The following is a 12,660-nucleotide window of genomic DNA, read 5'->3' as shown; positions in this document are numbered from 1 at the left end:
GGAATCAGCAGAAGGCAGGGTACTGCCCTTGGTTTCTGTGATTCTGGACAAGTTACCTAACAGGGGTGTGTAATAGAAGGGGCTTTGTTTTATTTTTTGGACACAAACATACTGTCCATCCCATTTCCAAAATTTTACATAGTAGAGCTCTGAAGGGAGCTTTTCAGGGGTTGGCGGGGGGGCAGAAGGGTGCAAAAGCTTTCCTACATTCCCTCTTGTTCACCTTCCGTCAGATTATTCTGTTTGGGGGAATGCAAGGTTTGTTGTTGTTTTTAAACTTAAGCCCAAGCAACAAACTTCTCAGGTCCTCTGAGATAGGATCCATTTTCAGTAGTAAGGACCAAGAGAAAGGCAAGAACTAGAGAAAATACAAGGAGCATAATGTTTGGTGACTGGGCTAGAACCACTACCTTTGCCTGACTTCTCACCTGTTTCCCTTGAGCAGCTTCCATTTTACCTTCTACCACCTGGGACCTATCACCTTTGAGATTTCCTGATTCAAGGAAGACCTCCTTGGGACCTCTTGTTTGTGATCGGAGGAACTCTGACCTTGTAAAAAACATGGACGAGGAAGGTTGTGGACATGGAATCAATGTGGATTTATTTTTTAGACGTGGTATCTCTCTACTCCTCCAGTAAGGAGGAGCCTTATTTACTAAGATCCACTCTTAACATCAACCACTATAACACCTTTATCAAATGACACATCAAGTAAAGTCGGATCGTTCTTTCACACTGATAGGAACTGCCAAACAACTCGCTGCTTTTTAAAAGATTTTATATATAATTTTTATTACCTTTTTAAAAAGTAAACTCTACACCCAATGGGGGGTTTGAACTCACGACCCTAGATCAAGAGTCACATGCTCTTGTGACTTGAGCCAGCCAGGCAATCCCAGAACTCATTGTTTTATAGGAAAAATCTATTTTGGCAAAACCCCCCACAAAACCATTATTACATTATTTTCTTTCTCTGGATTGGAGCAGGAATAACGTCTGAATTTATCTGTGCTCTAAGTTTACAAAATGGCGGGATTGTGGCTTTCAGAAAAGGAGGACACCCCGATGGAAGAAGTGGTCTTGTGTCTTCTTTTCAGGAAGAGGATGCGTCCCAGAGACTACCAAGAGGGAAGTGACCCTCAAACCTCCCAGGAGAGAAACCCATCATAACCAGCACCAGGCACCCATGCACAGGAGGGGCTGACCAGACTGTACAGTCTCCTACCCAGGGCCATTCATCTTCAGGAAAAAGACCACAAAATGCAGAGAACAGACTAAACTCACTATCTCAGCCCAGGATCTGTTCTATATTCTAGATGTTCTTCTATTTTGAAATTCAAAATTGACAAGTCTGTCCTTGGCTATAGGGCATCCTAAATACAATAGTACTATATTCATATTTGAAAGAAAAATCTACCTTCACTTTATGTGGCTGCAGGATCTCCAACAACTATGGTATAACAGTCTGTCGCAAGTGTATTGGATGTTTCAGTTTGCCAGACCTGTCATGATAAATTAATTACAGGATGTTGCAGAAATGGCAAAGCTCCAGCAGCATCTTGCATGGTTTAATATAGCCCCATTTCCCCATTTCAATGTATTTGTGGTTAGATAAATCCTCAGAAATTTACAGCTGCTATAGACGAGTTTATTATGTACTCTGCCTGCACACATGATAAGTATAATAAGAATTTGATGTTCTTAAAGTACATAGATTTTACTGACATTTCTTTACCACCGTGGAAATATTTAGTTGCTAAAAGTAGCATCTGCGGATACTTCTGAACATTAACTTCAGCAGAACAGGCAGGGATGGTTAAAAACATTACTATGCTTAACCAAACCTTCCATTTACTTTAAATTGAAGAACTGCAGCTCAGAAAAAATTACATGGGGCATTTATATAAAATGGCCCTGTGAGCAAATTTAATAGAAAAAAAAATCAACTACTGATTGTCAGTTGAAAACACTTTAAAAACTGAACTGAAGCTACCGCACTTTTCTCCAGGGAACCTTCCTTTTGTCTCATGACTGCTTTTCTCAAGCTTCAGTTCATTTTTGCTCTGGCAGCAGTTATTTTCCTCACCTTCTTGCTCTTTTCTCCTTTTGTACTTTATCTTTTCCTCATCTTCAACTGAGCAAATCATTTCCATTCCATTCCAAGCGATTTTAAATGATTGACAATACAGAAGTTTACTTATATAAACACTGTACAAGCAAACCATTCCTACATTTTCTTCCACCATATTCTTTCACAATTCTTGACAAGGATCAAATGATGAATGAAGGAAAACTGAACTGGAAGTAGTTAAATTAGATTGTTCACTCAATACTTGTAGAAATGACACTGCAGTGTATATATTTGGGCCATTTTGACATCGGTGACAGAGGTGGGACGTGTATTGTGGTTATATATGCACTTATGACCCTCCCTCCACTTTTTAGATTGAAAACAGGAATTAAAATTGTAGATTCTTAGCAGTCTTAGCCTCCCTCGTTGAGATAACAAAAATAATTCGTCCATAATCAGAATGAGTTTCAGGTGTCAGAAGAGCAACTTTAGAAAACAGTGTGCTGAGAACATATGCTTGATGTAGATTTGAAGAAGATCATTAGAAAAAAAGCATTCTTTGTGTTTACAAAACAAATGTTTTTATGCTATCCAGTTCCCGCCTTAACTTAAAGTATTTCCTATTCACTTTAATAATTGGAGCAGAAGGGTATGATGAATGAAGCGCCTCATTACGAAGTTTGCTTTCTGGGTCTCTACAGAGAGTAGCTGTCTGCTTCTGCCTAGTTGGTCCATTGTTAACCCTAAATGATGCTGACATCAATTCTCCTGCAGATAATTGGGTCCATCCATAGATTGAGTTCTCCAGTCAACAGAGCCTTTTGATTGACGTGACTCTTGATGTTTTTATTATCTTTTATATGACTGGAATGGAGCCTTTCTGTTTCTTGAATAATATCTTACTGTACATGTATTAGTTTGATTCCACAGAATCTTTCTTAAGAAAATATAAGAATTGTAGTACGGAGTAAAGATTTATCAAAATAATTATGGGATAAACAAAGTTATCAGCTCAAAAATTTTTTGTTAACTCAGACATATTTCATTTTTTTTTTTTGGGTGTCTGTTGCATTAAAGACATATTAGATGCTTCTAGTCTGAGTGTGGTTGTGGGTACATCCAAACTGCTTCTTTCTTCTAGCTTGTGCTGGAGTCTCCAACAATAAGCATTTACTGGCATTTACTCTATACAGCAACTGAGATCCAGCCCTTCAGAGACCTCCCAGTAGAGTCTGGCAATCTCCATTTACAACTTGTGATGACGTCACTGGTCATGTGCACTTGGACAAATTACTTAACCTTCAAAATCTTGGTTTCCTTATTTGTAGGGCAGGTAATAGTCTACCTACCTCATAGGTTTGATGTGAAGAGTAAATGAGATCATATACATAAGGCGAAGATTTGGGGAATATTTTCTGTTCCTGAGTTCAATGAAGCAGAAATCAACAAATACATAGCTTAAAAAAGTCAGACTGTTGAAAAATGTTCTCATAATTTACTTAACAGATACGGCTCTTCGATGGAAATCATTTAAATACATGTAAAAGTTTAAAGTCTTGGGGCACCTGGCTGGCTCAGTCGGTAGAGCACGTGACTCTTGACCTTGGAGTTGTAAGTTGGAGCCCCATGTTGGATGTAGAGATTGTTTAAAAATAAAATCCGTAAAAAACAAGTTGAAGGTCTTGAATTTAAAGGTCCTAGAACTCTAACTCTCAAAAATATTTGTGAGTTAAATATACAATTAAAGTGACATGTCATATAAAGCTATGAAATGGTAAATTATTTCCCAGATATACTCTTGTCGAGCTTCCTAAAGTGAAAACGTCTTTTTGCAATAAGACTTCCCTGTAACTTAAAACTAAAATGAAGGTCAAGTATTTGCTTTTCTGGAAAGAAGCCTTACATAAGGTTTTAAAAGTACCAAGTATTAGTCACTTAAAAACACTGATTTCATTTAAAATGTGCATTTTAAACATTTATTTGCATCATGGTGTAAAATATTTCATGTCTTAAACCTTTAAAAACTTGATTGTTGTACTAGCTTTGCAAATCTTATCCACTATATAGTTTTGATATTGAAAAAAGTTTAATGTTCAAGATAGAGTAGAATCAATTGGGAAATAAATGGGTATGAATGGCTTAAAAATATTATTTAGATCTAGAGAAAGATAGTGTCAAAATGTTACTTGTTTGGAGAAAAGAGACTTCATAAAATGGGACACAATTCAATGATTTCAGAATGAAGATAAACAAAGAAAACTCATTTGTTACTAAGAAAATGTGCAGTATTAGAATCTTCAAATAGATTCTTGTGTCCGATTCCTTTACTTGACTATAATTTGGACTTCTATTTGGAGGGCACTTTTATGATCGCCCCCACCCCATCTCATGTTTGAGAGAATGGTAAAGATGTTTTATTAATCTATTTGTGGACATAACTGGAGTCTCATTTGTCAACAGGACAAAAGAGAGAAGGATTGGGCTTTGAGTAAAACCAACTTTTCCTGGTTTTGCCTCAATTGTTATTTTTGTCTTCAGTAGTTGTGATATAAAAATAACCCTTTATTTTTCATATGAACATTGAGATCTCAGCAGATGTTTAGCTCCCTTGACATATTTCATTTGTTTTGATTTAAAATCTTTCTGCAACTTGTTGAAATTCTTTGTGATTAAAACTGAAATCAGAGAATCAGTACGCATCTCAAAACAATGCGCTGAAACTGCAGAGATGCATAGTTTTATTTTTTAATAACCAAGTGCATTCACAAGACAGAAAGAACAAGCTTCTACAAGGGTGACTCAAGCTGCTTGGGCCGGGCTGTACGTGAAGGCACAGATGTGTGCACTCAGGACACTGGGGGCTCTGTGCCACCCGAACAGACTTCTGTGCTGATCGCTGAGGGTTTTGGCTGGCATTGATGCCACTCACCACCTTCAAAAATGCTCCCCCCTTTTAAGTTCTACACAGCAGGGGAATGTTTACCAATTTTCATGCCTCAACAACATGTGCAGGGATAAGAGTCACATACATTTTTACTAGAAGATATTTTATATTGGGTATACATCTGGGCAAAATTTACACCTCAGTGCTCAACACTGTTTTTCTCACTTCTTACTTTAATGGAATCAATTGTCTAATTTGGTAACTAAGTTTTCTGGGTTTTATTAGTTTTGACCTGTGTGGGATTACATATTTATTGACAGACTTATAATCACATAGTTGAGAAAGGAGAAGAGTCAAGAAAAAAACCCAAAGAAATGAACTTTTCTATTATAACATCAGACTTTAAAATATATAGTCACACACACACAAAAAATATATATATATATAGTCACATGGTAATGATACCATTGTTCTGGAACTCAAGAAATAAATAATGCAATGTAATAATTTAAGAATAAATGTTAAGACTAAAATAAATATTAAACAATGTTAAGTCTACAAATTACTTATATGCTTAAATATGAAGTGCTCTTTTTAAAAAGTAATTTGAAACACTGCTGCCAAAAGCCATTTTTAGTTTGTATGTATCAAGTTACATATATGATTCATTCAAAACTAACAAATTTGTTCCCTTTTAATGTCTTTCTTACTGGGACCATTTTGAATACACATTCTGAAGCTGCTTCCCTCTTAAATAAAGTTAAATTTCAAAAGCATGTATTTCATATTCTGAACAGAACATCATACATACAATCACAATACAGATGTAAGAATATTAAATGACTGCTTAATGGACATCCTGACAGTGCAAACACTTTTCCTTCATCTCGGCTGAGTGGCAATTGTGTTTTTTTCTTTTTTCTTTATTGGTTTTCCAACGGTGGTAATGTAATTCTGATGCAATAACTAATACACATAAGGACCGATACTCGGATCAACAACAATCACAATGGTTTAAAATAATTAAGGTCAAAAGGCCCCATTTATTTTTCTACTCATACCTCGCTTCTGATTTTTCTAGATTCTTTCATAAGGACAAGGAGTAGTGGGGCCTTACTTTCTTCCTTAGTATCTGGAAGTTCTTCACTCTGAAGAGAAATTCCGTTTGGTTTAACTTGTCATTTCATTTCTGTATATTTGGTTGTCTCTTCATTCTTCAACTCTTTACTAGGAGAAAAGTACACAAAATGTACTAAATGAACTTAGACAATGTCTTTTGGCCACAACCAAATCTTGGTGTGCCCTGGCAACAACGTGGGTAATAAGCACATGGCGTAACACACACACACACACACACACACACACACACACACACACACACACACTCACACACACACACACCCAAGAAAGACCAAAGTACTAATCACCTATCTCCTAATGTGCTTCTTGAACACACTGTTAACACTTTCGGCACCGTTAGTGGTTGCGTAAGGCCTGCTCCAGCACTGACAAGTGAAAAAGAAATACACTTCTCAAATACAGACCCTAAGCACTCCAAAGCTGGAGTAACTTCCAGAAATTAAGAGCAGGCAATCAGAATTCGGAAAGCTCTTCATTCATTGGAGGAAAAAATGTCATGGATGATGCTCCAAGGTTAGTAAATGGGAAGGGTATAGACCATCTTATTAAATAGCATTCTTTCATTTAGTCAATGATTATGTCTATTTTCACAAAGTGGGTTAACTATTACATTTTTCGCATAAAACCAAAAAATGGTGTGGGTCATTTTTAACAAAGGTAGTGATGGTTAATTATGCATTTAGATGCAGCTTTGAAATAAATCAAATTATGTCACTAATGAAAATCAAGAACCAATACGTGGATGAAACAAGGACCTTCTTAGAGAACATGCAGGAAGGACACAACAACTAGGGGGAGATAAGCTAGTCGTGTTGAACCGGACACCCTTTACTGCAATTATTCATGTGCCAGTGGTGAGTATCTGAAAGTAGATAAACACGTTGCTGTCCTTCCTCTGAACAGAAAGGGCTTCATGCTTGATTGCTCTCAGAAGGCAGATGCCGCCTGAGAGTGATGGCAATGTGGCTAAGGTGGCGATCAATTCTACCAAGCGCTCCTGGGAAAAGTAGAGGCTAGGGCATCGTGGCACGAAAGGGCAGGGTAACCATTTCCTAAGCCCCTTCCCTGGTAGCACAACAGGAGGCTTAGGCAACATCTGTGCTTTTAGGGGCAGGCTCAATCTTAAATAAATAAACTATCTTTTTTGCTATCTTTTTTTGATGAAAGACATTTATACACGAGGGGAAAGAAAATCCTCTGTCAGTCCGTTTCCGGACTTCAAATCTGTTCAGCAGAGCTAGCACAGATAAGGTGGCATTAAATGTACAAGTCCAAAAATGTTCCAAGTGAGGCTCACGAAAGCAACTGAAGTAGAGTGTAAAAGGGTACAGAGGTGGTGTGCCAAGGTACAACCTCACTTGGGGCCAGAAAAGGGTGTCATTCATTCTGTCCCTGTGTGTATACATGGGAAGCACACAAAACTTGTCCCAAATTAGGGCCCAGGGCCCAATAAAAATGGAAAAGAAAGTAGTAAAGGCTCAAATGGATGCTGGGCACCAGGGCCCGAGAAACCCTATAAACATCTGCAAGGGGCCATGGGGAAGGTAAAAGGATCTTAGAAGAATAACGAGGCAAAACAGAGTCAGAGGAGGAGTTTATAAAAGTGGTAACAAAAACAAAGAAGAAAAACAGAAAAGGGAAGGGAGAGAAGAGCAGCTGGAAGTGAGTGGGCTGCATCCTGCACGTGCAGAGGATGTAGGACAAGTGACATTCATCAGGTGGAGATGGCACTATGAGAAGTAAACAGAGCAGCCAGAGGACCCTCCGGAGAGGGAACCCTCCAGAGACACAGTGAAGCAGGCCGTGTAGATAACATCTTTAAGAGAAGTGAACCAGGCTAAGTGGGGTGCAATGCATCTTAACTCATTTATTCCTCATAATAATCCTTGAGGTAGGTATTATCCCTACTTACAGATGAGAAAACTGAAGAACAAAGAGCGAAAGAAGCTTGCCTAAAGTCATGTACAGCAAAAGTAGCCAAACAGGACATGAAGCCAGGGAATATGGTTCCGAACTCAAGCGTTCTTCATCCCGAGCTGTCAGCACAGAGCCCAAAGCAGGGCTCGAACTCACAAACTGCGAGATCATGACCTAAAGCCGAAGTCAGATGCTTAACCAACTAACCCTGCGTGAAAATCTAATTAACTGTCGTTGTCGTCATCATCATCATCATCATCATCATCGCTTAAGTATTCACTGTGTAGAACATTATGTGCAACACTTGTATGGAAGTGGACAGACTATATAGGCAGTGCTATGTAATAAAATTAATAATGTGAGAGTTTTATTCCTGTTTAAAACTCTGTTTTCAAACAATTATATTACAGTACAGCATGCTTCTCTCTCTCTCCTAATAAGAGAAACTGCGTATCAGCCTTTCATCACACGAGTTGTTTTTAAAAAAATGTAACAGTGTTTCCAATTGGTATAAGGAAGAGAACTACAGTACTGTAGGCCATAACAATTCATTTATTACTGTATAGGCCAGGTGACTGTGAAGCAATTACAATGATTACACTAGGCTACCATAAAGTAATCATATTGCTGCATCTGTTATCAATGCATGAATGTTATACGTTTAAATAAATATGGATTTTTACATTACCTTTTCATTTTTGATGTCAGTATTAGTAATACATATTACACCTACAGTGTTTTATATAAGACAATAATGATGTAGGTACAGACAGATGATTCATCTTGTAAACACGATGTGAACTTACGATATTGATTAGTACAGTAATATAAATGTATTTTCTCTTCTGTATGATTTTCTTAGTAACGTTTTTGTTTCTCCAGCTTACTTTATTGTAAGAGAACACTATGTGATACATGTAACATACAAAATATGAGTTAAGTGACTATTTATGTTATCAGTATTCTGGTCAACAGTAGGCTGTTATTGTCTGGGGGAACCAAAGTTATACACGGATTTTCGACTGCATAAAGCAGGGACTGGTGCTCCTAACCCCTGCGTTGTTCAAGAGTCAACTGAGTATGTTGTATACAAACTACTTCATAACCGTCTTTCTTCTACTTAAACATCTTTCCATGTCTATGAAAATACTTCAATAATGTAACAAATAGTATCACATGGTATTCCCTTATAGAAATGTTTTGTAATTTAATCAACTCTATATTCATAGAAATTTAATTCTTTCTTCCTATTTTTAAAACACTGCTTGAAGGAACAGCCTTTTAACTGATTCTGCCCATGTATACTTGACCATTTTCCTATAATAGATTCCTAGAACTAAAACTGTCAAATCAAAGGACATGAACAGTTTGACAAGTTAAAAAAAAAAAAAGAAGTATCACCAAGCTATCCCCACAGGGAATGGATGAATCTTATACAATTACCAGCAGTGTATGAGGAAACTCAGTGCACCCATCGGTTTTATAAGTTTGAAACTTGTTGCCATTTTGTGAGGGGAAAAATACTGTATCATTTACTAATTTTTGTTATTTGATCACTGGAAGGTAGACACTTTTCATATATTCATTTTCTTTAAGAAGGTCCTCTGAAGGCCCTTTGCCAATTTTTCTTTTCTTTGTTGATTTTTAAGAGTTTTTTAAAAATATGTTAAGGGTATTAATTCTTTATCTGTCACATATCTTGTGAAGTTCTTCCTCATCCTGGGTTATTATATGTTTCTAGATTTTGCTTTAAATCATTTTGAAGTTCTTATTATTAAAATTTGTTTTAAAATGTTTTCTGATTCTGTTATCAAGGATACAAAGTCATTTCTTAACCCATGATTGTATAACTCCTCATCTATATGCTTTTGGTATAAGGAGATTTAAGTTTTTTATAATTAAAATCTAAAAATACTTATGAAAATTCTGAATCTGGTTTCCTTTAAGTGACAACTTCACAAAAGTGGACACATTTCACGTTTAGCAGACAAATGTCACCACTGCCTAACCGAGAAAACAGAGGCCTCTTCTTCAGAAAGGTCTTCCTGACCTTCCTACATTCCATCCCCCACAAGAAAACACCATCATTCAAACACACTTGTCTCACTGGCCTATCTCAGTACAAAAGTGACCCTGCCTTGTTTCAAATTCTAATCTGTGTATTTCCTCTGGTCTCCAGGGATTATTCACCTGTCCTTTATCTTGAATGGCTCCTCCCCTGGGGCTCTTTCCTTTCAGTTTGTAACTCTTCTCCTCATTCCCCTCTCTACAAAGATCTCTAAATCCCGTGTTTTCTACTGGTTATTGCCCAGCCTTTTCTTTCCTTTGAAGTACAGCTTCTTGGAAAAGCAGTCTCTTCTGATTATTTTTTCCCTCTGCACTGGAGACGGTCTGATTCAAGGACTCTCATCAAAACTATCTTCTTGGAGGTCATAAATGGCCTCTTGACAGGAAATCCTGAAAGGGCACTTTTAAGTCCTTATTTTACTTCTCCTCCCTTTGGCATTCGTCATTGTTTATTTATTTTTAATAGCAGTATAATTAACAGAAAATATTATATTAGTTTCAGGTGTACAACACATTGATTCAACAACGCTGTCCATTATTCAATGATCATAAGTGTAGTCGCCACCTGTTACCAAAAATGGTATCACAATATTATGGACTCTATTTCCTATCCTGTACTTTTCATCTCCATGACTTATTTGGCATTTGTGATGGCGGACCAGGCCTTCCCTAAATCTTTCCCTGCTGACTCCATGCTACAACTTTCTCCTGGTTTTCCTCTTACCTCTATTAGGGTGACCTTTTGACTGGTTTGCTCATTCTTCTTCCCCTGCATATCCATTGTGTGTCCTCGGTCCTCACGGCTCTGCGCTTTGCCCACTTCAGAACTACGGGAGGGAAAGATGAGAAACAGGAGCCCGTAAGAAGACTGCTGCCATAGCCCACATGAGGCTCTGCTCTAGGGCAGTAGCAGTGGGAACAGAAAGGGGAGATCAATGGATGGATCTGAGAGAAAAACATTAGGGAGATGCTCAAAATAATGTAGAGACATGAATCTTTAGCTGGTAGGGTTCCTTCTCTATTATGATGAAGGGACAGAATAAAATAAATTTAACTTCTCTTAGAAAAATATTAGATGCCCAGGAAAAGCCAGAATATTTTCTTATCAAACTAGATGGAAAAAACATGTGTGTATGTGTAAAAATAACATGAGATTCCTTAATGACAAAGAAAGGGGTGAAGGAAATTTATGCATAAGAAAGCTGTGATATGATCCAAGAATTCCACTACTGGGAATTTACCCAAAGAAAGCGAAAACATTAATTTGAAGAGATATATACCTCTTATTTACATTATTTACAATAGCCAAGATATTGAAGCCACCCAAGTGTCCACTGACAGATGAATGGATAAAGAGGATGTGGTGTATTTACCCAATGGAACATTATTCAGCAATAAAAAAGAACATGGTATTTTTATTTGTGACAACATGGATGGACCTAGAGGGTATTATGCTAATTAAAATAAGTCAGACAAAGACAGATGATTTCACTTAAATGTGGAATATAAAAAAACCAAACAAGTGAATAAACAAACAAAAAGCTGAATCAGACCTACCAATACAGAGAACTGATGGTTGACAGAGTGGATGGGAGTGGGGGATGGGCAAAATGGTGAAGGGGAGTGGGAGATCCAGGTTTCCAGTTATGGAATGAAGAGTCAGGAGAATAAAGGGTACAGCACAGGGAATACAGTCAATGAGACTATAACAGTGTTGTGTGGCGAGAGATGGGAGCTACCTTGTGGTAAGCACAGTATAATGAAAAGACTTCCTGAATCACTAAGTTGTACACCTGGAACTAATGAAGCACTGCGTGTCAACTACACTGAAAACAAACAAACAAACAAACAAACAAACAAGCAAAAAAACCAACACTGTGATATTCTGATCTGTGGGATGTGGAATGCAGCTTTTCAAATGGTTCAACAGTAAAATATAAAACAAATATTTTGTGAATGAGTGCACAGTAGTGTAAATAGTGTTAGGAGAAAAGAAAATACAAAAACAATGAAAAAAGGGAAATTTAAAAAGTGAAAGACAGTGTCTCCTTTCTACCATGTCTGGGAATGGTGGAAGAGTTTGATCCAGATGCAAGAATTTCAAAATCAAGTAAATAAATAGGATTGAATAGAAATTACTACAAACTAAACCATGTTCTCTCAAAATCACAGGCTGAAGGGGTGCCCGGGTGGCTTAGTCGGTTAAATGTCCAACTCTGGCTCAGGTCATGATCTCACAGTTTGTGAGTTTGAGCCCCATGTCGGGCTCTGTGCTGACAGTTCAGAGCCTGAAGCCTGCTTCAGATTCTGTGTCTTCCTTTCTCTCTGCCCCTCCCCTGCTCACGCTCTGTCTCAAATATAAATAAACATTAGAAAAATTAAAAAAAAAAATCACAGGCTGAAGTCCTAATTCCAAAATGGAAGCAAGGACCTTTAAGGAGGTTAATTAAGATTCAATGAGGTCATAAGGGTGAGACTCTAATCTACAGACCAGAATTGGTAGTCCTTATTAGAAGAGGAAGAGACACCACAGAGCTCTTTCCAACACATGCATAGAGGAAAGGCCATGTAAAGACACAGC

General features: G+C 37.5%; 1 protein-coding gene across 1 annotated transcript in view; it reads right to left on the bottom strand.

Annotated features, from left to right (window-relative positions):
• Positions 1–4,805: 4,805 nt before the first annotated feature.
• Positions 4,806–12,660, bottom strand: part of AHI1 (Abelson helper integration site 1) — a 203,861-nt gene continuing 196,006 nt past the window's right edge. The window contains exons 25-26 of the mRNA XM_047102438.1: positions 10,804–10,906; positions 4,806–6,182 (exon numbers count right to left, since the gene is read on the bottom strand). Of these exons, the coding sequence (XP_046958394.1) occupies positions 6,180–6,182; positions 10,804–10,906 (106 nt within the window). The 3' untranslated portion in view covers positions 4,806–6,179. The remainder of the gene's footprint in view (positions 6,183–10,803; positions 10,907–12,660) is intronic.

The sequence above is a fragment of the Lynx rufus genome, unplaced genomic scaffold, assembly GCF_022079265.1.
Source record: "Lynx rufus isolate CCGP_SWC_20201006 ecotype Redwood Valley unplaced genomic scaffold, mLynRuf1.p SCAF_6, whole genome shotgun sequence".
In the NCBI taxonomy this organism is placed as follows: Eukaryota; Metazoa; Chordata; class Mammalia; order Carnivora; family Felidae; genus Lynx; species Lynx rufus.
The sequence above is the reverse complement of the archived record's forward strand: the minus strand, read 5'-3'. Positions and strand labels throughout refer to the sequence as shown.